Source organism: Echeneis naucrates, chromosome 19, assembly GCF_900963305.1.
Source record: "Echeneis naucrates chromosome 19, fEcheNa1.1, whole genome shotgun sequence".
Classification (NCBI taxonomy): Eukaryota; Metazoa; Chordata; class Actinopteri; order Carangiformes; family Echeneidae; genus Echeneis; species Echeneis naucrates.
In genome coordinates, this window is record NC_042529.1 from 8,857,794 (window position 1) to 8,885,004 (window position 27,211).

At 41.5% G+C, this 27,211-nt stretch overlaps 4 protein-coding genes across 8 annotated transcripts; 1 reads left to right on the forward strand and 3 right to left on the reverse strand.

The window, feature by feature from the left end:
• Positions 1 to 6,696: 6,696 nt before the first annotated feature.
• Positions 6,697 to 10,205, reverse strand: LOC115060230 (trafficking regulator of GLUT4 1-like). Its single transcript, XM_029528105.1, has 5 exons — positions 9,991 to 10,205; positions 8,624 to 8,926; positions 8,152 to 8,447; positions 7,912 to 8,041; positions 6,697 to 6,897 (listed from the first exon to the last, which is right to left on the reverse strand). Exons 2-5 carry the CDS (start codon positions 8,850 to 8,852, stop codon positions 6,881 to 6,883), a joined length of 672 nt encoding a protein of 223 aa, XP_029383965.1. The 5' UTR covers positions 8,853 to 8,926; positions 9,991 to 10,205; the 3' UTR covers positions 6,697 to 6,880.
• A 394-nt stretch (positions 10,206 to 10,599) lies between these two features.
• Positions 10,600 to 17,945, reverse strand: kif22 (kinesin family member 22). Of its 3 annotated transcripts, none has more exons than XM_029527481.1 (13): positions 17,814 to 17,945; positions 16,442 to 16,645; positions 16,231 to 16,358; positions 15,851 to 16,002; positions 15,377 to 15,586; positions 14,129 to 14,525; positions 13,649 to 13,769; positions 13,123 to 13,243; positions 12,842 to 13,022; positions 12,252 to 12,346; positions 11,775 to 11,972; positions 11,584 to 11,643; positions 10,600 to 10,774 (listed from the first exon to the last, which is right to left on the reverse strand). In XM_029527481.1, exons 2-13 carry the CDS (start codon positions 16,627 to 16,629, stop codon positions 10,745 to 10,747), a joined length of 1,881 nt encoding a protein of 626 aa, XP_029383341.1. In that variant the 5' UTR covers positions 16,630 to 16,645; positions 17,814 to 17,945; the 3' UTR covers positions 10,600 to 10,744. The 3 variants fall into 3 exon arrangements, with proteins under 3 accessions (XP_029383341.1, XP_029383340.1, XP_029383342.1); XM_029527480.1 differs by lacking the exon at positions 17,814 to 17,945 and adding an exon at positions 16,928 to 17,051; XM_029527482.1 differs by lacking the exon at positions 17,814 to 17,945 and adding an exon at positions 16,928 to 17,022 and having other exon boundaries at positions 16,442 to 16,610.
• pagr1 (PAXIP1 associated glutamate-rich protein 1) lies at positions 17,453 to 20,097 on the forward strand. 3 transcript variants are annotated; one of them, XM_029527485.1, is made up of 5 exons: positions 17,453 to 17,599; positions 17,746 to 18,092; positions 18,689 to 19,022; positions 19,114 to 19,202; positions 19,283 to 20,097. In XM_029527485.1, exons 2-5 carry the CDS (start codon positions 17,906 to 17,908, stop codon positions 19,516 to 19,518), a joined length of 846 nt encoding a protein of 281 aa, XP_029383345.1. In that variant the 5' UTR covers positions 17,453 to 17,599; positions 17,746 to 17,905; the 3' UTR covers positions 19,519 to 20,097. The 3 variants fall into 3 exon arrangements, with proteins under 3 accessions (XP_029383345.1, XP_029383344.1, XP_029383346.1); XM_029527484.1 differs by having other exon boundaries at positions 17,830 to 18,092; XM_029527486.1 differs by having other exon boundaries at positions 17,858 to 18,092.
• Positions 20,098 to 20,212: 115 nt separating this feature from the next.
• On the reverse strand, positions 20,213 to 27,106 carry tlcd3bb (TLC domain containing 3Bb). The gene is made up of 7 exons (XM_029527483.1): positions 26,716 to 27,106; positions 25,115 to 25,318; positions 24,717 to 24,800; positions 24,150 to 24,375; positions 23,645 to 23,740; positions 22,491 to 22,600; positions 20,213 to 22,325 (listed from the first exon to the last, which is right to left on the reverse strand). Exons 2-7 carry the CDS (start codon positions 25,237 to 25,239, stop codon positions 22,058 to 22,060), a joined length of 909 nt encoding a protein of 302 aa, XP_029383343.1. The 5' UTR covers positions 25,240 to 25,318; positions 26,716 to 27,106; the 3' UTR covers positions 20,213 to 22,057.
• Positions 27,107 to 27,211: the final 105 nt, after the last annotated feature.

Consider the following 27,211-nt stretch of genomic DNA (forward strand, 5'->3'; position numbering starts at 1 on the left):
GTGGGAGGATTCAGTTGAAGAAGCATATGAAAGGAGAAAGCCCAGTTATGCAGATCTAGGTAAGGATGCTGATCAGGAGGATGGAAGGTTTGGATTTGTCCAGTGGATCAGGATGTAGAGGGTCTGTAGCCAGATCTGGTGTTGCTTTGTTGAGGGAGTCAGGAGGAAGGGGACAGAGCGTGAGGAAAACAGTCAAAGAAATGTAGGATGAGGCCGTAAGATCCAGTCCGTGGATTTGGATTAGAAGAAGTAATAGTAGCTGGGGCCCAGCAGGGGGAGCTCTTCAGATAGACAGACTTTAGTGAGAAGCAGAGGAAGAAATCCAGGAAGAGGAAGTGTCTTTAAGTGGTGGGTGTGGCCTGTTTGAGCCTCTTTGAGACCGTGTGGTTAGTCCAGGTGAGTTGGCCTGTATTGGTTTGATTTGGTTTGATTTGGTTTGATTATAGGACCGTCCAGGTGAGTTTGTTTGCTGAATCTGCTAGCGTAGATTGTCCTCCACCTCCTGCGCCCGCTATACTTTCATGTCCCCTACCTGAACCAGGGTCTGTATCCCCACCCCGCTTTCACTGGTGCAGTTGGTGAGAATTCAGAGTAGTGGACAGCAGTGTTGTGTGAGATATTTGTTTTTTGTGTGAGGAGCGGTGATGGCTGGTCTAGCCAACCCAAACAGCGGTGAAAGGAGGTTCCCACCTGATGACCCCAAAGACCTGTTAGCTATCACTGCTCACTGGCCTAGCTAGCTGTTGTCTGTAGGGCACATAGGCAGGGTGAACGTTTGTTGTAAGGGACTTAATCACTGAGTCTGGCCCAAGTTTTTGTGTTTACTCTAAATAAATTTGATGAAGGCCACTTTAGTGAAAAGAATTATGTTTGAATGTTGTATCTTTTTCAGTTCAAGTAAAAGTTGAAAGTAACCTGGAATTAATTTACATTTAAACTAAAGATTCTTTGTCGAAGCTCTTCTTGCAAGGCTTTTTTTTTTTCTTTTTTTTTTTTTTAATTCGCTATCAACCAATACATTGATTTTTAGATAGATCTATCAAACTTCTCACTTGTTTCATTTGACAGAGAGGTCAGAGGTCATGATCGGGACGAATGTTTTTATTACACATATTTTCAAAGTATGCATGGATGGCTCAACATGCTGTGAGGCTCAGCACAAGGCAACTGAGTGTCTGACGCAGAGGCTGAGTCATGGACATCAGGGCTGAGGATTTAAACAGAAAATCTTCATTGCAGTACAGCTTCTGATTAGTGTGCTTTTTTTTAATGTTTGCTGAGTAAGACAGAAATGCTGTGAAATCAGAGAAGGATGTTACTGTTTCATTTGAGCCATTGTGCCTTATCAACATTAGCTGCGTCACAGCGTGTCTATCCTGTACAGATTCTGTCAGTGGAGAGAAAAGCACAGTCCTCATGATGCCACCATACCATAAAACCTGGAATAATTTATAGCAAACATTTCAGTTAAGCCTGAAATATTTAATATCTTTGTTAATTAGTAAACATTCAGCAGGCTTGGCTGCACAGAATGACCTGTTAAACCTCTGCAGTGGAGTTAAAGCTGATGAACACCACAGGAGACTAAAAAGTATCTAGGAACAATAAAGCATCATTAAATTTTTTCAGTTGTCAGTTGTTCATTCCGCAGGCTGCAAATATAGAGATTGCAAGTTTAAAGTTATGCGCTCTACCCTGATTAAACTTTTGAGTCTGTCATGTTGAAAGTGATGCAAAACATCATGAAAGGACAGATGTAAGAAAATGTGTTTGCTGATGACTGAACCAAAGGTTTCCTAATCTTATGCATTTTATGAAGCTGCAGGAACGAGGCCTGGACTGATGATTTTATGATCTACACTGATATCACTGTAAATGACAGGGGACAATCAATAATCAGCCTTTGAGGTCGCTGTGCACTTCAAACTATAGAAAGCCCTCATGGTGATTAAGATGTTTCATTAAAATCCAATGATCATCAGTGTGAGACGTAATAACAAGCAATAACAATTAAGGCAGAACTCATCAGGATATAACCATACAAATATCGAAAGTCTCGACCTCTGGTGTATAGTAAAAAGATTTTACTATAGCCATCAAAATAATAAAGGTAGTTCTTTTTGGTCAGCAAGTAGTAATCTCAAAATTCGGAGGTTTAGCAGATTTGTTGAACCACAAAAATGTGTTTGTTTATCTCTGCAGGGAACAGGGTAGTACAACACTTAACTAAATAATGTACTTAAGCGCCAAACAACTGGCAGGAGGCTTTTTTTTTTTTTTTTTGTGGCTTATGTTATTTAAACCTATGTTAGTGAGCTACAAATTAACCAAATTGAAAGCAGAAATATTCAAGCAGATTTAATCAGAGTCATGACCACCTCGGCATGAAGCTGGCAGTGACACTGAAGAAATTAAGACCCTTGACGGCAATATTAGTTATTTTTCACCACAGAGCTCCACTCTGTGATGATCATTAGTTTTCATAACAGAGCTGGTGAGGAGCACATTACTGCCACCTATCCAGGACTGAGGTTGTGTGGCAGCCGTACAGTAACAGCAGGTCAAATACCAGCCTGGAGCACCCGTCACAGTTTAATCAAGAGGCATATATGGGGGTGCTGTAAAGGTGCTCAATTATCAGTTCATAACTAGATTTTTAATTATGTATTAAATAAGTTAATGTTGTCCTACTTTTTTAGTGTGAAATTTCGCTGTGGATCAGGAATAATTTGCAAGACAAACTTCCTCGGCATCCAAACAATACATTAAAAATCTTCTTTTTTTTTTTTTAAAGATAGATGAATAAGAAAAAATAAATTAAAAAAAATGTGCTCATTTAACTGACTGATGTATAAGTGAATGCTTTAGCAGGTTCAGGCTCCTGGTTTCCTGCTTGCTAGTCATCCTTCTGGTTGTTCATAACACGTTTTTCTACTATGATGAGTCAAAACGACAACAGAAAATTCTCCTGGCAGACACTTTGACTTTGCATTTTGGTAAAAGCAAAAAATGCATCACATTATATTAATGACAGTCTCATCCCGTTTAGGTTCATCAGAAAGATGTCACGCTCAGCCAACATGCAAAACCCTGGAACTGACACAGCGCCATCAAAGGTAAAGTGGTTAGTTACACATCAGAACACGAGGGGCTGCGGAGAAAGGCAGAGCTTTGACATCAAACCTCACAAGGAAAATTCAGTCAAAACCGAGAATGAGGTGAAATTTGTTGTTGACAGTCTGTTGGTAACTGTCTACTGTACCTATAAGCTATTATTGGATGAAACAGTAGAATAAACTAAAGTGAGCAAAGTGAGCCATGAAGACAAACAATGTTTGAACTTCCACAAGAATATTATTGTTTTTTTAAAACACTATCATTATTGGCATTCATATTGATTTGATTCATAATAATCACTAATTCCTCTTTCCACAATGAGCCAGCTCAGCTTTAGTTTCCTCTCTCATGATTATTTTTCAGCCTTAATTCTTTGCAATTTAAGCGGGCAATTGAGTAGCACTGCCACAGGTCAGTATATCTGATTATGCTGTTATTTCCTAAGCAGCATGACAGGATGATCATGATGCAGCCCGACATTGCCAAGCTGACTCACAGCCTCAGTGTTTATGTGACCCAGCTGGATAATCCATGACCCACTTACTGCATCTGGATGGGATTCTGTCTGGTACAGTGATCCCCCTCAGACCCCAAACTGTGTTACATACCTATTGTTAAATTAGCTGAGCACAAAGAAAAACGCACTGCCACACTCGTGAGGGGGAATTTGCTGCTGTCAGATGTTGAGATTCCTGCTAATTTAGTCGCGTACACTACTTTTTGTGTTTTCCAACACAACTGCCCTCATAATACTGGCAGCGAGGCGTGTTTTATAGGAATATACAGCATACATCTATAAACTGACTGTAAAATGTATGCAAGTAATTATAATCCCTTAATTCTTTTTTTTTTCCTTCACCAACTGAATCATTTTTTATTTATAACGCATTAAGAAATTAGTGTCTGTCACAAGTTCCTGGAGGACAAAGGTGTGCTCCTCTTGTGGTAGAAATATCTGATTTACTGTTAAAGTTTACACCTCATTTGTGTTGCCAAGAGGATCGGTCTCCCTCAACTGTGAACATGATCATTAGATGATCATGTTTTTGGTGGCTAGCCATGAAATTTGGACCAAGCATTCACATTCCCCTAACTGGGAATTGTTATATGAAACAATTAGGTTTTTTTAAGCCCCACAGCTAATTTGGTTGATGACAAAGCCGTATGTACAGTAAGTATCTACGGTACCATGGTCATAGGCTTTCTCTTGTCTGTTTGCAAACTTAAACGTATTATAAAAACAAAACTTTCCTATTACCTCAGGATGTTCCAGAAATTGTTTTTCCAGTGCACCCTTTTATGACTCCTCAAATACTTAATCAGAAAGAAACCTCCTAAAGGTTAAAAACAAACAAATGTAAAACCTCAGAGGATAACGTGAGGGGCATTTTGACTTCATTTTGTTGAAGCCATTTGAGGCTTTTGTTCTCATTACATCCAATCAAGCAGTCCATTTCCTGAGCTCAGGGCCTCTCCCCTCAGCACTGAGCAGTTCCTGCTGTCTCCAGCTCACTGCCTGACAACAGCAGGGTCTCTGCATCCCTGCTGCTTACACACTATCCCAGTATGAGAAACCACATTAATACTTCCCTCTCTTTTGCTCTTATCTGGTAAATGGCAAAACACAATCTGTCCACAGTGGCTAAGCTCTCTGGATATCCCTCACTTTTTGACATTTGATCGCTCCCATTAAAAGCAAAATCTCTTTAATCTCCGCTGCTGCTGCTGCTTTTGATCTTCAAACAACACTGAAATGTGATGTTTCATGCAGTTTGTCTTTATTAAGAATGTTAATGTGAGTATAATATTCCAAGTGCCAGCTACTTTTGTAATTTTCAACCTCTATCATCATTACATTAAAAAAATAAAATAAAAATCCACAACATGCCAATGACCACAAAGATTAAAGAAGCCCGGTGGTAATACAGTGGCTGTCAGGAGGCTAGCTGACAGTTTCTTTTTCTACGTTAGATCATAACTACATAATAACTCAGATCAACTAGAGAATTGTCACAATATTCTGATTCCTATCTGCAGAATACATCAAATGTTGATTACAATTGTACATTTAAAGTACCAACAGAAAAAAAAAAAGCCATAATAATCACTACAGTAAATTTTCAGCAGGTTTGAACTCATGAGACTCTGACATTGTGGCTGTTCTGGGATACAGTAAATAAGGAGTTTCATCTAATGTTGATGAAACTGGTTGTTTCAGATCACAGTGAAATCACAGGTAGATAAAGATCAGAGGTTACTTAAGGATATAGATGATTTATAATAAGAAGAAGGAGAAGAAGAATTAAAAAACACCCATAAAATATCTGATCCAGTGTTTTACAAATAATCTATCAAAATTTCAACCTACTGTGTTTGACAACAACATATATAAAGCGCTGATTAATCCAAGTAAAATCTACTATTTTAGGGAGTTTCAAGGGTTTAAAAAAAAAAAAAAAAAGCCACCATCTGTCTGGTTTGAAATTACAGCCAGCCTGTGGATGAGGACTGAGCCTCGAGCCACAAGTCAGGCTGCAATCATGAGCTATTTACTTTGTTAACCAAATCGTGATGCCTCATATGCATACAATACTACCACCATCTGTCAACTGCGGCACAGCGCTCGAAGAGAATCACATTACAAATCTTCATCGGTTTCAAAATGACCTTTTACAAACATTATCAAAAGATAGGTTGTCAGGGACATAGCACAGTTGGCTTCCCTGTAAAATGAATATTTGAAGTATCTTGCTACAGTGGGGTTGTTGAGAACATGTACCCTCGTTCCCTGCTCACAGTGCTCAGTGGTGTTGAGTGGAGATACAGTAAATTCGCCGCAGAGTAAAAACACTTTTTGTGTTTCTCACTACGAAGACAATCTGTGACGAGAGTTGGGTCTCTAAAAAGCAAGAACCTTAACCACTAAATTCTTTTTTTGGCACATATTTTTTTCCATGCAGTGATGATTGTGCCTTCTCTGCGAGACTTTCCATAATCCCTTCCATTTTAGCACCCATAGCTAGTCCTTGGTAAGCTTCTTTTTCATCCTCATTTGCCACCCGTTCGCTCACTTTTCAAACACAGGATGTATCGCAGGAGTCATGAGAACCACAGAGGGGACTCTGAAACCAGAGGACAAACTGTGATTGAAGGTGTTTTTTCTCTGTGTGGTGATTTCTGTTCTGTGATTCCAGTGCGGCACAAATCCCAGAGCCTCTCCACGAATCCAGGGGGATTAAACAGCAAGATGAAACTTGTCTTGTCGTCAGTGCATTGAAGGATGGACTTGGTAGACGTTTTGAAGCAGGGATGCAATCCTTCCTGTTTCACATCGTGTAAACATCTCCACTGGTCTCTTTTCTGGACCACTTTGTGTCAGTTCTGCAGATGTTTGTGGTTTTGTTTCAAGAATCACTCTGAATGTGTTGACCAGAATATGAAAGGACTGATAAGTGACTGTCAACTCGCTTCTCCATCTTACATTAGAAGGATAACAACCCCCGCTGCCCTCCCTGCCACCCCCATCCCCACCCCAACCCCAACCCAACCCCAACCCAACCCCAACCCAGCAGCATTTGCATATGTTATTTTCTTCCATTGGTAAAAGGGGTTTTAAATCGATTACAGAAATTAAGCAAGTAAGCACTGTATATTGGGGGGCATATTGGTCACACATCCAGGTAATGACTAGGCGGTAAAGATGGTGGTGCAGGTGAGGGCCAGACGGTCTGTTGCCTTATCCAGTTTCATCCTGGGATGAAACTCAGGTTTTCACATTGACTAAAAAAAGAAAAGGAAGTGTATTAGTTAGTTAGCTATATATTCTGCAACTTCATATGGATGTATACACTTTCACAGACCACAGAAGACAGTTACATGATGAGAAAACAGAGGCTGTTGAGTCCCAGGGATGTTAAAATGAAGTTGTGCATAAACTTGCTCTTGCACAAATTAAGTTAATTAGGCCATCTCTTGGCTTAATGAGATCCAACAGGCTGCAAGTGTGTGCTCAAGAACACAAGTACAGATAAACATCGGGAATGAATCACTTAACTGGCTAACCCTTCATGAATATATTTAGAAATATGCAAAACTAGTTTCTTTCATTATAGGCACTGATAAGTAATAATCATTAAGCTGTTATCAGAATCATTTTATTTTCCAGGCACAATAAATGCACATTTATTTGTATTGTGAGCAAGTCAACAACTCATACACTGACATACATTACATACGTATACATGTGGTACAAAGACAAGACTTCACATTTTATACAAGCAAACAGGGCAAGGCATACAACAGACTACACATATCACTCTACAGATACACACACAGCAGTCTGAGGCATGCAGTTGGTTACAGCTGAAGGCCGCCCGCGCAAATATGGAAAGATATGTAATAAATTGTCGAACTGAATCTGATGCAAATGTAATTCAGACGGTCTGATCTTGTGTTGCTTTGTTGTAGGACCTAAAGGCTAAAGTGCCGCAGTGTATAAAGACTTTGCAACTAGTGCAGTATTGTGCAAACATGGACGGTAAGAATGTCAGTGATTACAGTCAGATTGTGCCAGCAGAGCGAAATATTGTATTGTGATGAGATAAACAGTGACAGGAGCAGGTTTCTAAGCCAGGAGGCTTGTGGTAGCAGCACTATAGCTATAAATCTTTCACTGTCAATTCCATATTCAACGGCAACAAATGAGGAGTTCAGGGTGAAGAATCAGCTTTGCACAACCACACAGAGGGTAGAAAGGTGAAGTAAAGGTTTAAAGGTCAGATTTAGGACACTCACTGGCCAGGTTGACAATGCAGGCGATGATAATGACTGTCCCTCCTACTAGTGATACCATGGAGAGCATCTTGGCCACACGTCCCAGACGCACAGCACCGTCCAGGTTTCCCTGCTCCAGACTGTTCTTGGACTGAAGGGGAAGATCAAACCATCTGTTAACTTGAGTTCAGTGATGAATCAGATCTTTAAAAATCAGCAAACAGCAGCGAAGCAAACAAAGGCGATCAATCATGTGCTCACCATGATGGAGTAGACAAATCCCACAATATTGATGGGCCAGACGGGGCAGAAGCAGGCGAGTACGGACAAGAGGAGGTAGTCTTTAACCTTGGTTCGGTCTAAGGGCGGGTTTGTGGCGATGCTGGAGTGGCGTGAAAGTGATGGCCTGGGTGAAAAAGCAGTGTAGCCTATGGAGCTAGCCCTGCTCCCCTTCCTGGTCTTGCTGTGGTGAGGGTAAGAAATGGAGTGTTGCCTTCTGGGAGGAGAGGAGATGACTGGAGATGTGCACTCTGCAGGCGCTGAGTGTATCCCATTAGCTGCACATAAGGGACAAAAAGGACAGGAAGATATTTGAAACACTGGAAGAGGAGGGTGTGCTCTGTACCAGGAGATCTCTCCTGCGCTGGATTTTCACTTTGTGTGAGAGAGCTGACTAAGCTGTTGTGTGTGACCCACATGCTGCCTCAGTATCAGGTCAAACACAGTCACTTACTGTTCTTCAGCTTCTCGTTGATGACAATGACCAGCTCTCCTTTGGATTTGTTGTGAGGGGACCGCGTGCCGAGTGGACTGTTGCTGCCGTGGAGCACACGCTCCCCAAAGACCGGCGGGCAGGGTCCAGAGATGGAGGCTTGACTCGACAGAGAGGCCTCCTGGTCCAGCAGCGGCGGTTGTTCCTCCCCTGGCCAAATGGCGGAAGTTGGCATCATGTTCACAGCCATCTGATTCTAGTCAGACCATAAAATGAAGTCTCTGTTTGGGGTCCAGTCCTGAGTGTGCTGCCTGTTTATGACACCTGGGAACAAGAAAAGGGTTTTAACCGGATTTATAAGCAGATCCTGCTCCAACTGCTTAAGGTCGGTATGAGGCATTTCTAGGGCTAGAGAGGGGAGCTTAAGAGAGAGAGTGCACTTTGTCTTTTCATGGTGATGAGTTAAATTAAGTTGTGGAAGGAAAACATTTCATCCCAAGGAAAAAAAAAAAAAAATCTAGAAAGGTCAACGAGCTACATCGACAATAGGTCATAAAAGAATTTGATTTCTCTATCAGGGTTTCACTTCTGTATAAAAACAATCCTATCAATTGCCTGTTAGAAATTGAACATTATATATCCAGAACAAACCTTCAACTAGTCCTTCTCTGGATAAAACTTAGACAAGGGTCTAAGTCGACCATAACTTTCAGCTCGCTCTCTGCATGATCATTTCCATACAGTCTCTAAACACAGTCCAGCTCAATATCAAGATAAAAAAAAAAAGCCCAATTTGCCTCCTGTTGACAGAAGCTGGTTTTGATCAGTAGTGATGAATTATACAGTAACTACACAGCCTGAAGGTAATCAGATATTGAACAGTGTTGGCTTTAGATGAGGCCTCATATTTAATTAGGAGGGAAAAAAAAAAAAAAAAAAAAAAAAAAAAAAAAAAACAGGTCACAATGACAAAGGGAGTACACAGGCATGGCAGATGGAGGCAGGTTCCTTGGAACAGGAGCAGCCATAGTCTCCGTGCAGGTGTGTACATACCATTATGTGCTCCTGTGTACACAGGCAGGCCCTGACTGCTCTGTGCTGTCCGGACACACAATACAAGCTGAGGGGCAACACAGTGAAATGATGGAGACAAAGGAAACACACTGTGGGACTGAGGAAAGGGCTGCTGATTTACGTTCAGTGGACTGCTACTGTGCAACGATAAACGGAAAACAAACACACACCCTTTCCTTAGGATGATCACATTCAAGAAAAAAAAAAACCAAACAACTAATAGGCTAATTAAATCAGGTGTCAATGGGCTGCGGCCGATTGTTCATTTCTCATTTAAGATGCAGAGAAATGGGCGAAAGATTAATCAAACTGACCTTTTTAATGTAGCGCTGCTGTCTCTCGCCTTGGCATCGTGGGAACGATGGTCTCAGGTGAAAAACAGCATCTTCTCTGCATCCACGGCGGATTTAGAAGAAAAGACACGAAGCTGGTCTGAAATCGACCGATCTTTATTAATGTTGTTATTTCATGCGGTGCGGCTGTAGCGTTTTATTCCAGCCCAGCGCAGAGCAGGATGGACGGGGAGTCTCCTGACGGGTTAGGGTGGATCGGAGAGGAGGAGGAGGAGGAGGAGGAGGGGGTGAAAGGAAAAGTGAAATCAACCAGGCTAGGCGCTATGGGAATAGAGAGAGAGAGAGAGAGAGAGAGAGAGAGAGAGAAAGGGGGGTGGGGGAGGATAATGGCATCCTCGGCTCACCCTGAACACTGAATATTTACTCAGCGATGCAGCATGTGGAGAAGGATGTCCTCCTGTCTCCGTCCTGCAGAGGACAAGAGTTCACACTTTGGCCCAATTAATTATTACATTTTTCTTGCAAAAAGAAGTGTAAGAAGTAAAGTTGCGATAAAGTTGTAGCAGCTCAGGGTAAACAATGTTTAGATTTGTTTCTCATCATGAAGTAAAACACTGAAACATTCAAAGATATTGGTTAAGAGGTTTAATAAAAGCACTCGTGCGCCATCAGCTGGAACACAGTTGCAACTACAAAAACATCAGACAAAGCACAACAAAAGCTCATAAAATTATATACACAAAGTAAAAAAAAAATGATAAAAAAAAATTAAAAATTATTTCCCCATGGCACTCAGGATGTTTGCCTGAAAGAAAGAAGAAATGAGCATTAGTACGCAGTAAAAGCAGGCTCAGTCTCAATACAGCTCAAAAGTCCACTCCTCTTTGTGTGAGTATGAGCAGCCATATTGAGCCACAGTGAAGCTGTAAACAACATGTTCACAGTGATAGTGCTGACATGTTGTGGATCCAAGTAATTATCTTAGCTGTAGTTTGACACTCAGGAAGCATTAAAGAATTAAAACCTGTGGTGTGTGGGCTAGTGTCACATGATCACTTGTTCCCATTACTGTGATTTACTTTCAACCTGTGGTTTAGATGTAACTAGGCTGCTGTGTCCTGCAGAAATCCTCTGAACTCCTGTGTACACCTTGCTACTGAGGATAACTGAAGTTTACATTTAGAAACTCAGCATAAAAACTGGTTTTATGTAGCTTTCCCATATTTTCTTTCTATGGGGTTCATTCACCATAATTGTTATGAAAGTGGCAGTGATATAATTATAAATAAGTCACTTCTAAGTTAATTTGATTGATGATGGTAGCTCAGACATAAAAACATGTCATTAACTCAAAATGTGCACACCAACGTTCCACATTTCTTGTTGGCAGTGAGAGGTAACCATTGTGACTGCACTTATTTAGTGTAATTTATTATCAGTAATCCTCCTTGTCTGATTTGCTGTTAAAGGCAAAACAAAAAAAAAAAAAAATCTCATTTGTGTTTTTCCACCTAAGACATTACAATTTAGTCACCCTATTAACCAAATTATAATATGAAAATGGTGAAACAGACTGCCACTGTGGCCAAAACATAAATATAGGCTTTAGCTTACCTTCATAAAGGAAGAAAACCTCTTTGCAGTCATACCCTCAACTTTTAACAGATCTTCCAACTGTGAAAAAAGAAACATGTAAATATAAGTCTACTTCAATTACCTGAAGTTAGAGAAATGCTACAGACTAGGTATGACTATGGGGCCAGTTACAATGGCTGAGATGAGAGAGCAAAATTTTTGCTATCAACCTTTGTAAAGTGACCGTGGATCTCTCTCCAGCCCAGGATGAGCTTTGCCTTCTTGTCCCCGATCTGCTGCAGACCCTTGAGCTCTTTGAGGGAGCCCGAGTTGAGAACCTGCAGGATTTTCTGCCTGGAAAGCTCAAGAACTGATGTTTCAAGCTGGAACTCCCAGTCATTTTCAGCGTTCTCTTTACCGTCCGGGGGCTGAGAGAGAAATTACAAATACACATCAAGCCATTAGACAGCATTCACATTCGGGACTAATCAGTTATAGAAAATATAAAAAAGGTACAAAAAAAAAAAAAAAACCACAACATTATTTTTAACTGCCAATATTGCTTTGTTCATGTAAAAGAAAAGTGTGAAAAAAAGTTAAATCTGCCCCATCTGTTGAAACAAAAAACTGATGGTAATGTGCTGTCAGCTTCCAATGCTACAGACACTTCAAGGTAAGCACAACATAGTCGAGGCTCAGATGCTGACCTCAACCTGGTCGGAAAGCTTCTTCTCTTTCTTCTTGACGCACACAGACTGTTTTTTGCAGACTGCAAGCTGTTGAAGAGGTTGAAGCTGGGAGACTGACAGAGAGGAAAAAGTTCATATTAATTAAGAATGATGCTACATGTTGAAACACAGTCTGCTAATAGAGGAAATATTTTCACGATGAGGGGGGAATTTTTTTTCTAAAAGATTTGCATTGAAACTCATTGATATAAAAAAAACTAAAACATTTGCTCACAAAAAGGTTATCTGGTTCACACTAAGCTGCTGAGGAATGTGAATTCAAGTCCTGCTCATTTTCATTTAAAGACACTTTCTGGCTCCTTTATTGTAGATTGAGCTCTTGTATCACAGTGCAGCTCATCATTCAATCCAGTGATTCAACATAAGGGGATTAGTGAGTGACTCCCCTTTAGGGATGTCTGAATAATAAAGGATTACACAATACGAAATATTGTTTTTCATAGAGTACTTCAATTATTCAGGGCCATCTTTAGGATAGTATAATAAAAAGGTGGATAATTTCATGTAATTTCATGCATATCCAGTAATATTTGTATTTTCTAACTAACCTTGTAGGGGTTGGACCACAGCCTGCTGCTTATTGGGTTTTGTAGGATTTGACTGCTTTCTCTGCAGAGGAGCCGTGTTGTTTTTGAAGACAGCTTCCTCTTTGGTACTAGACTTTTCTCTAGCCAACCGACTGAGCAGAAGGGCCTTGCTCTCAAACTCCCTCTGCTTTTCTTTGAGCTCCTGTGGGAGGGGGGGGATGACCAAATGTCCATGAATGATATGCACCGTTTTTGTCCTAACTTTAAATGAAAGTGAATAAGATGTAGGCATGTATTTTCACCTGGATTTCCTTGCGAGACTGGGCCACATCTTTGAGCATGGTGATTCTATCTTTGTCCTGGCAACTCATCATGAGCTTTTCCAGAGCTATTAGTCTGTCCATCACTGATGGCTCAGACAGACTGAAAGAGACACAACATATCAAGGAAAGGCTGGCTGATGGCAAACATGTTCAGGGCTTTAAAACAAACCGAAAAGCCAAAAGCTTGACCAGGCTGAACAAATACATGTTGACGAGTATCTTTGCCCAGATGGGCTTGTAGGCCTGATAACATATGGCAAGAGAGCAGGACTTGTCAGTCTCCCAGTGAGATTCCAGTAGGCAAAGCAGCTGTAGCCAGTGGGAGCACTGCAGGGAGACTTGAGTTCACCCCAACTTATAAAACCAGGGCTTGTTCTGTCTACTTGCAGTTATATGGACATAGCAGAGGATATTGGGTTTGAGCAGATGTAAATGCATTTTTTTTTTTCGCAAAGTCTGATTAGACGGACAGATAATCGATAAGTCTGAGAACTTGTGTTCTAACCTGTGAAAATGTGCAGAGGGCGATGAGCCATCCTGCTCTGATTTCCTCTCCTCTTTCTGCTTTTTCTTCTGTGGCTCATTGCCCGATCCCCCTGCCTCTTGGTCCTCCCTGGTCCGCTTCACTGGAGATGAAGGCAGAGAAGAAATTAACAGTTTAGTATTCAGTGCACTCAAGCAACAGTGTTTGTGGGGTTCTCTGAGTGCAAAGCATTTCAGATGATGGTACAGCATCAGTCAGAGCTGCATTGCAGTGCCTTGATTTAAGCCCAAGGAAGAGCAGCAAAATGTTAGTCAAGAATGTATTGTCAGAAAATGACATGGATGTATGTTACAAATATTAGAGGTGGAAATACTCAATTACATCCATGTGGCTTAGATACTGAATTGGTTGTTTACTCATTATTCTCAAAGATGTGACAAATCCCCCAGTTGGAGGTTTCTTGCCTCTTTACACTTAAAAAACCCTTTTCGTCTTCCTTACCTGGCAGCACAGGCACAGCAACAGTTTCTCGTGTGAAGGGCTTGTTCACAATGAGCTTGGACTTGGCAGCGAAGTTCAGTGCACTAAAAGTGTCAAAGTAGTACTTGTACTCTGGTGCAATATTGGTGATCATGACTGAATGCGCAGAGCCACCCAAAGAGTCCTGTAGCAGCCGTGTTAGTTTACTGTCTCTGTATGGCACACGGATGGCAGTGCCAGAGTTAAGAGAGTCCACTACTTTGCTCAGAGTGAAGAGTGACAGGTTGATGGCACCACTCTCCTTCAGGCGGATTCCCCGATTGCCAGTGCGGCGGTTGTCCTCAGACCCAGCCAGATCAACCAAATACAGCTTGCCTGTCTGTTGTCGGTGGGGCAGGGAACGCTCAGTCCGTACAACCTAAATCATGAAGATTTACATTTTAGAAAGAGTAATGACAAAGGTCAGACATTTGAGAAATGCAGAAGGTAGAAGCATTTTGAAATGCAGTTCAGTTGTGGTAAAGCTGGGTTTACAACATTGTGAAGGCCAATTTATGGTGGTAGGTGACTGCAAAGTGATCCAAATCAAGTTGGTAGTTTGACACTGGTCCAACTGACAGGTTTCATAACGTGCATTTTCTAACTCATGGAGGTACTCTGTATCGTTAAACATAATACACTTTGACAAACATCTCTGTGGGGATCCACCAGCTGCAATCTTTAACTGGACACATGATGGGGCAGTTCACAGATGAGCCCATGGACTGTGTGTGGGGTAGGGAAAGGGCTTTGAGTCAATTAATTATTTTTAACAGAGAAAAAGGACATCAATATGTGGCAATCAGTGTTGATATCTTGCCAGGGTTACTACCCCAAATAAATCAGTGTATTAGAAACAATGCTTTGTGATAAATATGCAACATTAAATATTCAGTGCCAGAGCAAAGAGGTAAGTAAGGCAAGAATGCAGAAACAAGAGCTGAAAAAGAAAAAAAAAGAAAAGAAGAAAGACATCAAACTGCATTTTTGTATCTCTCTCAGTAATCCAAGAAAGCCCAGAAGTTGCTAGCAGGAGTGTTGCAAGAGAGAATTGCTTTAAGCACCAGCTACCAAATCCTGGCCTACTGCTCAGAGGCCACGACCTGTTTAAGATGCTATTTCACTGTCCACTGTGAACCAATGCATAGAGAAGCTCAAGAAACAAAACAGAGCAAAGCTCAGAGGGAATAATAACACTCTTGTCTCTGCAGGTTGAAGTAAATATCAAACCTTGATGAGGAGAATAGCGTGGCTGCGGCTGGAGCGTTGGTTTAATTTGGTAGATGCTGTAGTACGATTGAGGCTAGCAGGGACAAAGTGTTTGTCAAAATCTGAGAAAGAGGAGATTGTTGTGCGAGTAAGTCCAGGGATAAAGATGTTCTTGTCCTTGTCCTCTCTGATTGGCAGATCCTGGGCACTCGGTGAGAGAAGATCTAGCACCTAAGATGATAAAAGATAAACAATGAATGACTGTCAGGTTTGCCAAAAATATATACCTTCAACCAAACACCTGCTTATGTTGTGCACAGCAGAGGAATTTGAATCCATAATAGTTGTGATTGAAACCACAGTTCTATCAAAGAAATTGATATAAAACAACAAAGTGGGAAGGAGGTGGATAAAAATGGCCTACATGTATGAGTTTCTCCTCATATCTGTCACAGGTGCACTGTACATACTGTTTACACAGCCAACTATTCATACCTTCTCATTGTAAATTTCCATATAAGACATGTCAATGTTGTAGTCCCATCCTTCATCCTCATCCTTCGCTTTAACCAGGTTGAAAACCTCTTGAACGGCTCTGGGAATCACGCCTGGCTTTTCTGAGCTGCCTAACATGGTGTGGGTCTTCCCTGTGGAAGAATTGGCAGAAAATGAATATTGAATTTTAGGAGCAAGCCATTTCTTCAAAAACTTATGCCATACGGTGCTCAGGAAATAATTTAAGTATTTGAACAGGTAATTTTCTACAGTAATCATAAAACGTCATATGCTAAACTCCCCAGGAAGTTTATACATTATGTGAAATGTAGCGAAACAATATGTGGAGTTTGGATGATACAGTTACAGACAGAAAATACCTGCTCCTGTTGGCCCATAAGCAAACACACTGGCATTTTGTCCAGTCAGTATGTGTGGCAGAATAGGCTTCACTGATGAGAGGAAAACCTGTTGCTGTGTCGTTTGCTCTCCATGAAAAACATCAAAACTGAAACAAAATACACAACACTAGAACTCAGTGTTGGACAATCAACAGAAATACTTCGGTCCATTGATGATGAGGACACCCACTGGTATTTGACGGTCTCTGTAGCATTTCTCCAGTTGATTATTTCCAGGTTTTGGGAGTCCAGGCCTCTCACACACGGACCCTCGCCTTTCTCATCTTGTTTGTCCATATACGGTCGCAGACGAACCGCGACTCTGACCCTGGATGTCTTCTTGTTTCCTCCATCTGCGACTGCCAAACGCTGAGCCATGTTAAAACCGGGAGGCCTGAATAAAAACAGGCCAACTTAGCCACGTAGGACAAGGCGGAGTCTGGTCGTTAAAGGCTTTCGCTCGATAATTCAGATGCCCAAACTTGCATAACTTCATGCTAGTTTCCTTAAAGAGCGATATAACAATGCACGGAAGTTCACTTTATTATTAAAAGTTTTCCACGGCTATCAACATGCTAACTCGGCTAGTTTGGTCTCGCTCTAAAACGGCTGTTAGCCGAACTACAATCAGATGCTACTTCGTCACACTCATTGCAAATGTTTCATCGAGCCTTACCGACATTCATCCCAGGACTACCAGCACAAAAATAATCGTTATTCTCAAAGGTCCACCTTTAGCGACATGGCGGATGCCGTTTTTTAACAATGGCGATCGACACCCCAGAAAAATGATTAACGGAACATCTTTTCAAATGAGGTGCACTGCAAGCGGAAACCGCTTTCAACGAATCAGAAGTCGCGAAAGCACTGGCGCCTTTTTGACGTCAAGCGCCCGTATGAGACGGATTTACACGGTTATAAAATATTACTTAGGTGCAATGTCAGATAAAAAACATCTGTCCACATTAAACATAATTAATCAACATGACACAATGAGCCACAATGCACGCATTACAATTTTGTCCTTATGCAGTCAGTCTTGTTTGCGCTTGCGCAGTGGCCAGGAAGTCGTGGCACCACAGATCTCTACAACAAGCGCGTTAACTGGTGCGTGTTAACGCCGCCGCCGTCGGCCCATCCACACGTTGTCAGATCTGCGGTCACAGGCAGCCCGGAGGCCCCCAGCAGGTCGTCATTCAGTTGCTGTACTCCAAAATGGCGCTATGTTTACGTCTATGTCTAATCGCTTTTTATCTGTAGCGAGTCTCATGGAGACCGTTGATGACTTTATTCCCTGGGAAAGATAAGCCAACATTTGACCATAACAGCATTGATATACGACGATCAGGTAATGACAATTGCACGCACTCTTGTTCGTTAATTGCAATAGGTGTTTTGAAATAGCTGGCGGGCAGGCCTGATGTTAGCAATCTGGTTAATTCAAATAGGGATAAAAATGACCTTTCACTTGTTCCTCTGCTAACTGTTCATCAGGCTGTCGTGTAAAGTGAGCCCCTGATTTTACCCTCCAGCTGCCCCAAAGAACTGTTAACTTCACAGACCTCTACTTCACCTCAGGTGCACTTCAATGTGTTTTTCCACGAAGCACTGCATATAAAGTTGACCAGCAGCAGCAGCAGCAGCAGCAGGAAGGATGCAGACCGAGGCCACAGGATCTTCCCTGAGAGAGGGCATCGAGGCTCTGGGTGTGAAGGACGCAGATCAGCCTGCAGCGGGCAAACAGGAGGAGGAGGAGGAGGAAGGGGGCAACACGGAGCAACAGGACACCGAGATGACAAATGCCCCAGAGGAGGAGGACACTACGAGCAAGGATGAAAAGGGTAACTCCAATAAAACACATGTAGACTGAGAGAAAGAAGCACGTGCAATAGCAACAGCTGCACATTTTGTCGACCAGAAAAGTTTATATTGTTCGGACCAATTTGATGGAATCCACAAAATAAAGGTATTAGTAGTAAATAATTTGTTATCCGTGATGAAAAGTAAACAGGATTGGGTTTAAAAATGTCCTTTCAGCTGAACTGTGTTTAGGTAGACATTTAAAGAGCATAACCCGGGTATGACCAATGCAAAATGGAACAATAATAACAATATAAGTAAGCTAAATAAAAATGTCAATGTGCCACTAGAAATATTGCATTTACATTTCATTTGGAGGCATTTTAATTGAGCAATATAATTTCCGGTTTGAGTACATAGGGGCCACATATGGATGTATTTAAAAGATATTTAATAACCCTTTCTGCTGTTTTGTTTTCTCTAACCAATATCTTATACTTCGTACTACTTCTTATGTAGAATATGTAGAGCTTTATATACAGTGCCACATCATAACAAAAGTTAATCCATAAATGACACTGAAATGCTTATAGTTCAGAATTTCTTTTTAACTGGCACCTTCGTGCTGCTTTTCCAGATGGAGACACACATGCATTGGAAGGAGAGGCCCATAAGGAGGAACCCCAGGCTGACACAGGGCTGGATGCTGAAGAGGGAAAGCAGGCTGCAGAAGTGGAGGACGAATGGGAGCTTGCATACAGTGATGAGGAAATTGATGACCCCAAAAACTGGATGCCCGCTCCCACTGAGATCAAAAGACTCTATGAGATACTTGCTAAAGGAGAGATGCTGGAATTGAATTTTGTTCCCCTTCCTCGAAGGCCTCCTACACCTGAACATACCCCGTCACCTGAAAGAGATGACGAGGAAGATGCGGCGAAAGAACGGGAAAGGGAAGAGAAGGAGCGAAAGTTAGTATTTATCTTCTCTCACCTCTGTAAATTTTGGTTTGAGCACTTGTTTTAGATGATAACACCCTTGATTTACTGTTTTTTGTTCCAGGCCTCCAACCCCAACTGAGTTTGACTTTGATGAAGAACAAATGCAATCCACTCCCAAAAATGCCTTCATCAACAGACGCAGAACGCCGGGTGAGAGAGACAAATGTGACAGATGCTTATTTGTTTGTTTGTTTTGTATCAAGTTTAATGCTTTTCTCTCCCTTTCCCAGGGTCTTCAGCCCGCTCCTCTGTGAAACGGGAAGCTCGACTAGATAAAGTGCTGTCAGATATGAAGCGCCACCGTAAAATTGAGGAACACATCATGCGTACAGGCAGAGATCTCTTCAAGAGTGATAAGAAACTGGAGGAGGCCCTGTCTCCCAACAGCCAGAAGGAGCGGGAGAAAGAAAGGGAACGTGACAGCAACCCCAACACCATCTTCTCCCCGAGGCAGAGGAGGTACTGAAGAGAAGATGAGGACTTCTCCAAAGGGGCAAATAAGGATAAGAGCTTTCCAAGGCTTTGTCAAAACTTGAATTTTTTTATGTAACTAGTTTTGTATGTTTTCTAAGTGTGTTTTGTATGATGGCAATAAACATTCTAACTGTTGAGTAACCCTGTTGTACTCAGTGAGTAGGGAAGTTGATTCATTAAAGTTTTGTATAATAGGATTGATCATATCACTACTTATTGTAATGACTAAAGATTGTGAAGCTTAATCTATCGAGATAAAAACCTAAACAAAAAAGGGGTGTATTATTACATTTTTGAAAAAATTGTATAAGAAATTACTGCTGTAAGGTAGTTCAGATGATTACTGTTATGAGACATGTTAAACTTGGTCTCGTCTTTATGGTCTTGCACTCTGACCATAAAGGACAGGCATAGTGTTGTGGACATGACATTATTTCAAATATTTTTCACATTGATATGAAACTCTGCTCATTAAACGCCTTCGGTATTGCACTAATGGGTAGAAATCAGCTGACTTTTCAATGTGTCACTTGGTAAACACCATTAAATAAAATTATGTATATCAGCACCCTCTACTGGCTTACACATGACTAGAGAGGTCTTCAAGTAAAACTAGGTATGATTTGAAACAGATTTGAAAAAATATTTAAACACCAGTCAAATGTAAATAATGACTCAAAGCAGGCTCAGGACAGAGAAGTATATTTTAGCTAAGTTTGAGTAACAATACAGCCTTCACATAAGGCTCAGAAGCATAGAGTATAATATGTATGCATAAATATGCATTCAAAACCACAAACCAAATAAATAAATAAATAAATACTTACAAATAAATAACAAGCATTTTGTGGAATATACAGTACATCAGTTGAAATGTTTTAGTATTGGCAAGAAGCAGTACCTTATGAATTCATGGAACAGGGGAATAGATAATCTGTGTTCAACATGCCTACAGTTGTCCAGATGTTTTGGCATACACTACCCTGTCAAGATGCTTTCTGAGCTTTGTTTTTTGTTTTTTTTTTCCCTTGACCCATTTCAGGACAGTGTTGCTGCTTTAAAGAAACACAAAGTGATTAAAAACAAGCCAGTATGCTCATAGAAGGTTCATAGAACCAGTGGCTCAAATACACACCTCAATGATCGGAGCAATTTGAACAATGTTAAAATAATTCACTTTATGGATAAACAACTAAATAAGCAACATTAAAATAAGTTGTCATGGACAACTGTGCTGCATATCAATCACAAAGGAATGCTTCCCCAGATCACTTTTGTTTCCCTTCAAACTCTTTATCATTACAAAACCCAGAACAAAGCTAAAAATACTCAAACCTCATGGCTGCCATCGGAAAAAACCGAGACAATCAAATGGATGTTTTGAGGATTACATCATAATAAAACTTAAAAAAGAAAGGGGAAAAAAAAAAAAAAACTACACATGTAAATTCAGTTTGAAGTGACTGCTACTGTGCATCACTTCCTTGTATGCAAAAAATACTTTGTGATACCAGTAAATGGAATTGCCATATCTACATTAAAACAAACAGCACTGGCATAAAGTTTAGGGGTAGTGTGCAGACATGAAGTTGTAAAATGGTGAAACGTTTTTATGATGAAATGTAATTGCTCAAACAATGTCTGAAGAAACATTGGATGAAGAAATGAGACAAAGGGTGAAAAAAAAAAGACAGTGTCCGGTGAGGTTGACAATCAACGTTGACCTAATACTGACATGGAAATAAGGACAATTTTACATCAGCTATGTACACCCGTCACATTTTTGTGCCCGAGGAAAACCTTTTCCCTCTCCGCCAAGGATAAAATAAAAAAAAAAAACGTAAAGAAACTGCAAAGAATGGGGAAAAGGGATAAGGCAGCAGAATACAGTCTTATGAGATTATCTCCCGTCTAAAGATGAGTCAGTCTGCAGGTTGGTTACATTTTGTTAGAGTGACAGTGACTACATAGAGGATACAGATAATAAACACTAACAAGTCAAAATACTGCTTAGCTGGGATTTTTTTCTTTTTTGAAGGTCTTCTTCGTTACTAAACTGAATTAGGCCTTCCATCTACAGCAAATGTACTAACATACAATATAATACATTCCTATTTTCCTGCTCTTCCTATACCATGAGGCAGAGAGGACTGAATTTGATCTACATGAGGGAAATAGCCACCTATGCTTGCGATACATCCAGGCAAATTCCTCTCAGGTCAGTGCATGTTCCTGTCTGTCACAGTGCCGGATGACATCTTTAAATACTGAGTGTGCCAACACTCCATTAGTTTCCTACAAACTGAAAAGCTGAAGTACTTGGAGGCCAGCAGCCAAAACATTCAGCCATTAGCGTTTGACTGCTTGCCACAAAAACTTCAGTATTAATTGAGACCATTGTCGGTAGCTTTCTTCATATTGCTACTTGTTTCAAGTCTCACTTTTCCATCAGCTTTCTTTTGTTAACATACTCATTGGTACATTCGCCTCCACCAAGCCCCCCCACCCCCCACCCCACCCCTCCACTCTTTTCAGTGAGTGGCCAGCTCAGGCTCTGTGGAGCGTGTGTTGTAGCCATTGGCAGGCTGGGACAGTGCACTGCCATCCGTCTGACGCTCCTTTGGTGAGGCTGAGGGTGGGCGTGGTCTCTGAGAGCGAGAAGAGCCCATGAATAGTCGAAGTGCACCCCTGCAAATAAGGGAGAACCAATAGAGCTGGGGGGCCATGAGCAGAGCAGCACCAAGGTTACAGTGCCATGGCACTGAGAAGGGAACCATGTGGAAGGGGATGGATGCGTACCTGGATACAAACAGAGGAGACATAAAGGATTGTAGGACTGTAAACACATGCCATGAATCTAATTCCCATAATCCTTATGATAGAGATTATATAGCTGCGCAAGTTACTAACCCCAGCTCAGCGAGACAGCAGAACATGAGAAAACAGATGGAAAGAAAGACATACCTTCCATAGACGTAGTAGAGGTAAGGGAAGAGGAGGACTCGACAGATGAAAAAAGTGATCAGCATAAGAGCCCCATTCACTTTGTGCAGGAGAGTGTGTTGCTGTTTGTACTGAGAGCAGAAAAAAAAAAAAGGAAAAAAAAAAGGAGAGGTCGAGAGAGAGGGACAAAGAAAAGCAAGCAGTACAGTTTGGTAAAAGCTGAGGATGTTAATCTCATTTGCCATCGTTTTATTGTAATATCAACGTTGCTATATTTGTTAAAACTATCTGCATGGACAGAACAACTGCTTATATAGTGGATGGTATGCCATGCTGCTGGTTGGACACATTGAGCTCTACAGGGCGCAGCAGGACAGTGTATGTGTCAGTGAAGCAGCCCTTATTTATGTTTTTGTTTGCTGACAACAGATGACTGAACTTGTATCTACAACTGTCAACCTGCTTCAGTGAGATAACACTGAGGACAAGCCCACATGCATTTTCCAACAAAGGGTTTCCTCTTGCCCATTCACTTGTCTCATATCCTTGAATTACATTGCATCCCACCAGATACACTATTGTTTGTTTTTTTTTTGCTATTCATCATTTTTGTTTTGTTTTTTAGGATTCTATAGGTCCAAGAGGGCCACAGCTGTTGATTATCAAACGACCACATGTGCTGTTGTCAGGGATGGGAGGTGCAGAGTGGTGAGCAACAGAGGATAGAAGGACAAGCTGATATTGTATCTACTGATTTATCCAGCCTAAATACTACAGGCTATATTCAGAGGCTACCATCTGTAGGAGCCTCAGATGAGGGACAAGCAGAAAGCAATGTAGGGACAATAGGGACAACATTTACCCAGACAGGGAAACATTGTACACACTCCTACACAAACCTAAAACAGATACAGGTGGATGCAGCTCCTACAACGTGCATTCACAAAAATTGTGTTACCGATTAATGACTGATGTTTCTGACAGTGTTGGACATGCTCGACACAGTCAACAGGAGGTCATGGGGCATGAACAACCTGCATGCTGAGAATGGCTGGAAATATAATCTCAATTGAATGAAAAGGGAAGAAAGTGGAGAAGTGCAAAAGAACTTAAATGTGACACATGCCCAGGCAACAAAACTTAAAATTTCTTTAAGGTTGAATGAGGACACTTACCTGGATAAGGATTTTTCCTAAGCAGACAGATGGAGTGCTGAGCTCAGCCATGAACATTATACCCTGGAAATAATCTCCCTTTCCTTGTCGCCAAAACTAGAAAGAGTGAAAAGGAGGATGAGTATTTCTCAGTTGCAGTTTTGTTCCTTTCTTGCCTGGTAGGTTTGCACAAATAATTAGGGGATAAGCAGAAAATATTTTTACTTAAGTGCCACTTTTGTAAAGTCAGACCAACATGTCAATGATTTATATTGTCTTTGTACACAGTCTGAATACACTCTGAACAACTGTTTGATGGATGTGTATCTCAAGCAGAATTTTTTCTCTAAAAAGCACAGTAAAAACCTTGCCTAATTATAAAAAAAATCCCTATTATCACAGTGTTCTTTTAAAAGTGATAAACATTCTGAAAGGTTGGTTATTTTATTTTGATAAAGCTGTCTAATATATCACATTGCTTTGCTCAACGTTCAGACCAACAGAAAGCACAATATGTGACTGTTACCACAGAGACAGGGAAGCAGACGGTGACCATGACAACATGGTGCAGCACCATGAGGAACTCGCGACGCAAGTAGCTGGTCAATGCTGAGCTCATGTGCTGAGGTGCTGCGGAGGCTTCCTCGTGTCCTTTGACCCGCAGCTTGTACCAGTAGCACATGAACATTGCGTAGATATCATATACAAAGTAGGGAACAGCAAACATGATGTAAGTGCTAGTCAGCCAATGCCTGGATGGAGAAGAGGAGATGGTGGATTTCAAAAAGTAGAAAGAAAAAACAGCACAAACTAAGAATTCACTTAAAACAGACCTCTGTTACCACAACATACCTATTATTATATGAGCCTTTTAAATTGGTGACAAAACACTGTTTGACAAAATCCAATAACCAGTGCAATGATTAGTATTCAAGACAGAGGAGTTTCTCCCTCTCTCTATCCAAAAAGAATCTAAGAGGAACATTTGAATTTAGAACCATCTAAAATAATGTGAGAAAATGCTGTTATCAGCTGGCAGAAAAGGCTGTTCAGTTGTAAAAGAAGATTTTATATTTAGCACTTTTGGACTTACTGGTCTTCGATGATGTCCTTGCAAGAAGAGGCAATGATGTAGCCAGCTGAGGAAGCCATGACTGCTTGAACTGATGACACCAACCTGAGAAAATTGTAAGTAAACAATATGATGCATATTTTTATCCAATGTAGTGAGAGCTTGGAGACTGTCTAACAAAGACAGAGAAAGAAGGTATCGACCTTCCACTTTTATGCTGAAAGAAATGCCATAACCGCAGGTCATGAACAAAACTACACATATGCACAGGTGTCAAAAGCTTGAAGACACTGAAACAAAACTGCCTTTTAAGGATCACATTTTCTGTAGGCATATATGTGAGCACTGTCTGAATATATGACATGTTGGCAACCCTAAAATGCAAAATAAAACAAACAGCAAGTAGAAGAAAGTCCCACCTGGCAGACACAATGACTGCATCTCCTTCGCTCCATCTTAGTGCTGGGATAGACTTCAAGCATTGTTTGGACAGCAGGAAAAGGCCCGGAAAGAACACAGACCCAGCAGCTAGGATGGTGAACATGGTCCCTAGCGATCCGTCTGAGAGGCAAGAAGTTCAGCGGGCAATCTGGTCCTTGAGATCCGTCGATCTTTCCCCCTCTCTGAGAAACACACACCAAAGAGTGGACAAACAGTTCATATTGATCTCTCTGGTGGATACTCCCAATTCAATGTATTTGGCTGCATTGTCTGTGATAACATAGAGTACGCTATCAAAGTCCAATGCAAGTCCAACGTGTTATTCTGAATTCACTAACAGTCTTGTAATCATGTACAATAAAGGTGAAGTAGCGCTCAGGAATGAGGTTATCAAAGACAGTCCAGACACAATGGGAAAATGGGTTTATATAAAAGGTAACAGAGGACAGTGCATGTGATGGAAAGCAGGGGCACCATATAAATGCGACTACAGTCAAAGACAGATTGTCAGATAGAAGGCCCTTTTGTGCACCATGTAGGCCAACACAGTGAGCGCTATTCCCATTTATTCCTACACAGCCATGTAGTACTTCCATGCGGTTTTGCAGTTTGCTTACATTGGACTAGCTGACTCATTAAAAAGTTGAAGTCCATTAGCGAAATACGCATTGCGCTACTTTTAAGATCTGAACGCCGAAAATATCGGTAATCGGTGACATAGATATGAGTTGTCCGTGCTGACTCCTGTTAACAACGTTAACTTGTTTCTTTTTATTAAAAAATAAATAATAATAATTTGCGGCCAGGCTTTGGTAGGCAGTTCGGACTAGAAGTTGACCCTGCAAACTGGTTTGTAATTGGCACCGATCAGACAAACGTTAGCTTAAGCAACTTTAGCCACATGATGAAATGTTAAATCCAAGTACACACATGCCAAATCTGGACCAAAGATACCTTCTGGACTCTACGCTTTCCATCAAATACTTCAGCTAGTGTAGCTAACAATAACACCAGACAGCCACAGGTAACGCAGATTTACGAGGTTTGCTAACGGCTTGACAACTAGTTAGCGGGAAAAGAAAAGGTCAGTCGGCATAGAAGTCAGGGGGTTTAGTTAAAAGGGTCATCGTTGCCAACATTAAATGCCAGCCCAAACCTGTGCCAAGTAAAAACCGAGTGTCTGAGCTGCTGAATCAGAGATAACAATGACGCCAGGACCGTTGGCTAACATTAGCATGTAGCCGCCGGAGCACTGACAGGTCTCCTCTGTCTCGGTTAGCAACCATTTCGCGTGGACCACCTAATTAAAAACAGTAGTTAGCAAGATGATGACACCCAGAAACGGCAGCAGATATCTGAATGTGCCTCCATCAACGCTTCGCCATCCGCCCACGAAAGCTTCACGCTGATGCATAACTGTTGTGCTAGCTTGTTATTTGTTTGTAGCAGTTAGCAGCCGAGCAGACCGTCACGTCAGCCGCGGCGGCTAGCGGGCTAACGGGCTTGAAGTGTGCACATGTTTTGAATTAATGACAAAAAGAAAAAAAACAAAAACTAAAAGATCTTAAATGGTATTTACACAGAGACACTGCGGAGTCCGGTCAGCGGCCAGTGGAAAGTCGTGCGCTACAGAAAGCGTTTAAGGTTAGAGATGTCCCAGGGCTCTCCGCCTCGATGATCCGCATGTTTGTGTGGCCACTTCAATGTCTGAAGGGGAGCAGCAGCGGGCTAACGCTAGCTTGCAGCAACTTAGATCGAAATCTGCGCGAGGGCAGCTCACCGGGAGCATTGGTGACTAGCTTGCGACCTAAACAGCTGGAGCAAACAGCCGATTGAAACGAGGCAAACTGGGGGAAAGAGGCGGGGAAAACAACAAATCTGATGCGGTAACGTTAGCTGGTCCAGCCGCTAAGTCATCGCATCTGTCTCGCCACAGCAGAGGTGCCGCTGCCTCGCAGATGCAACGTTGACTCAACACTGTGGACTTGCTGCGCCAGCCACTTCCTACAGGTCCAGGCAGAAAGCAGCTCCCGTCATGACGAGACATTTGCACCGCTCATTGCGCCGCTTTTAGT

Coding starts and splice junctions, on each gene's coding strand:
- pagr1 (XM_029527485.1), top strand. CDS start 17,906: ATGCAGACCGAGGCCACAGGATCTTCCCTGAGAGAGGGCATCGAGGCT. Junction 19,023..19,113: donor AGGGAAGAGAAGGAGCGAAA/GTTAGTATTTAT, acceptor TTTTTGTTCCAG/GCCTCCAACCCCAACTGAGT. Junction 19,203..19,282: donor CAACAGACGCAGAACGCCGG/GTGAGAGAGACA, acceptor TCCCTTTCCCAG/GGTCTTCAGCCCGCTCCTCT.
- kif22 (XM_029527481.1), bottom strand. CDS start 16,629: ATGGCTCAGCGTTTGGCAGTCGCAGATGGAGGAAACAAGAAGACATCC. Junction 15,587..15,850: donor TGGAAATTTACAATGAGAAG/GTATGAATAGTT, acceptor TTATCATCTTAG/GTGCTAGATCTTCTCTCACC. Junction 12,347..12,841: donor TGTGGTCCAACCCCTACAAG/GTTAGTTAGAAA, acceptor CCTCTCTGTCAG/TCTCCCAGCTTCAACCTCTT.
- tlcd3bb (XM_029527483.1), bottom strand. CDS start 25,239: ATGTTCACCATCCTAGCTGCTGGGTCTGTGTTCTTTCCGGGCCTTTTC. Junction 24,376..24,716: donor AAGGACATCATCGAAGACCA/GTAAGTCCAAAA, acceptor TTCTCCATCCAG/GCATTGGCTGACTAGCACTT. Junction 23,741..24,149: donor TCTGCTTCCCTGTCTCTGTG/GTAACAGTCACA, acceptor CACTCTTTCTAG/TTTTGGCGACAAGGAAAGGG.
- LOC115060230 (XM_029528105.1), bottom strand. CDS start 8,852: ATGGCTGTGAACATGATGCCAACTTCCGCCATTTGGCCAGGGGAGGAA. Junction 8,448..8,623: donor CAACGAGAAGCTGAAGAACA/GTAAGTGACTGT, acceptor CCTTATGTGCAG/CTAATGGGATACACTCAGCG. Junction 8,042..8,151: donor GATTTGTCTACTCCATCATG/GTGAGCACATGA, acceptor CTTCCCCTTCAG/TCCAAGAACAGTCTGGAGCA.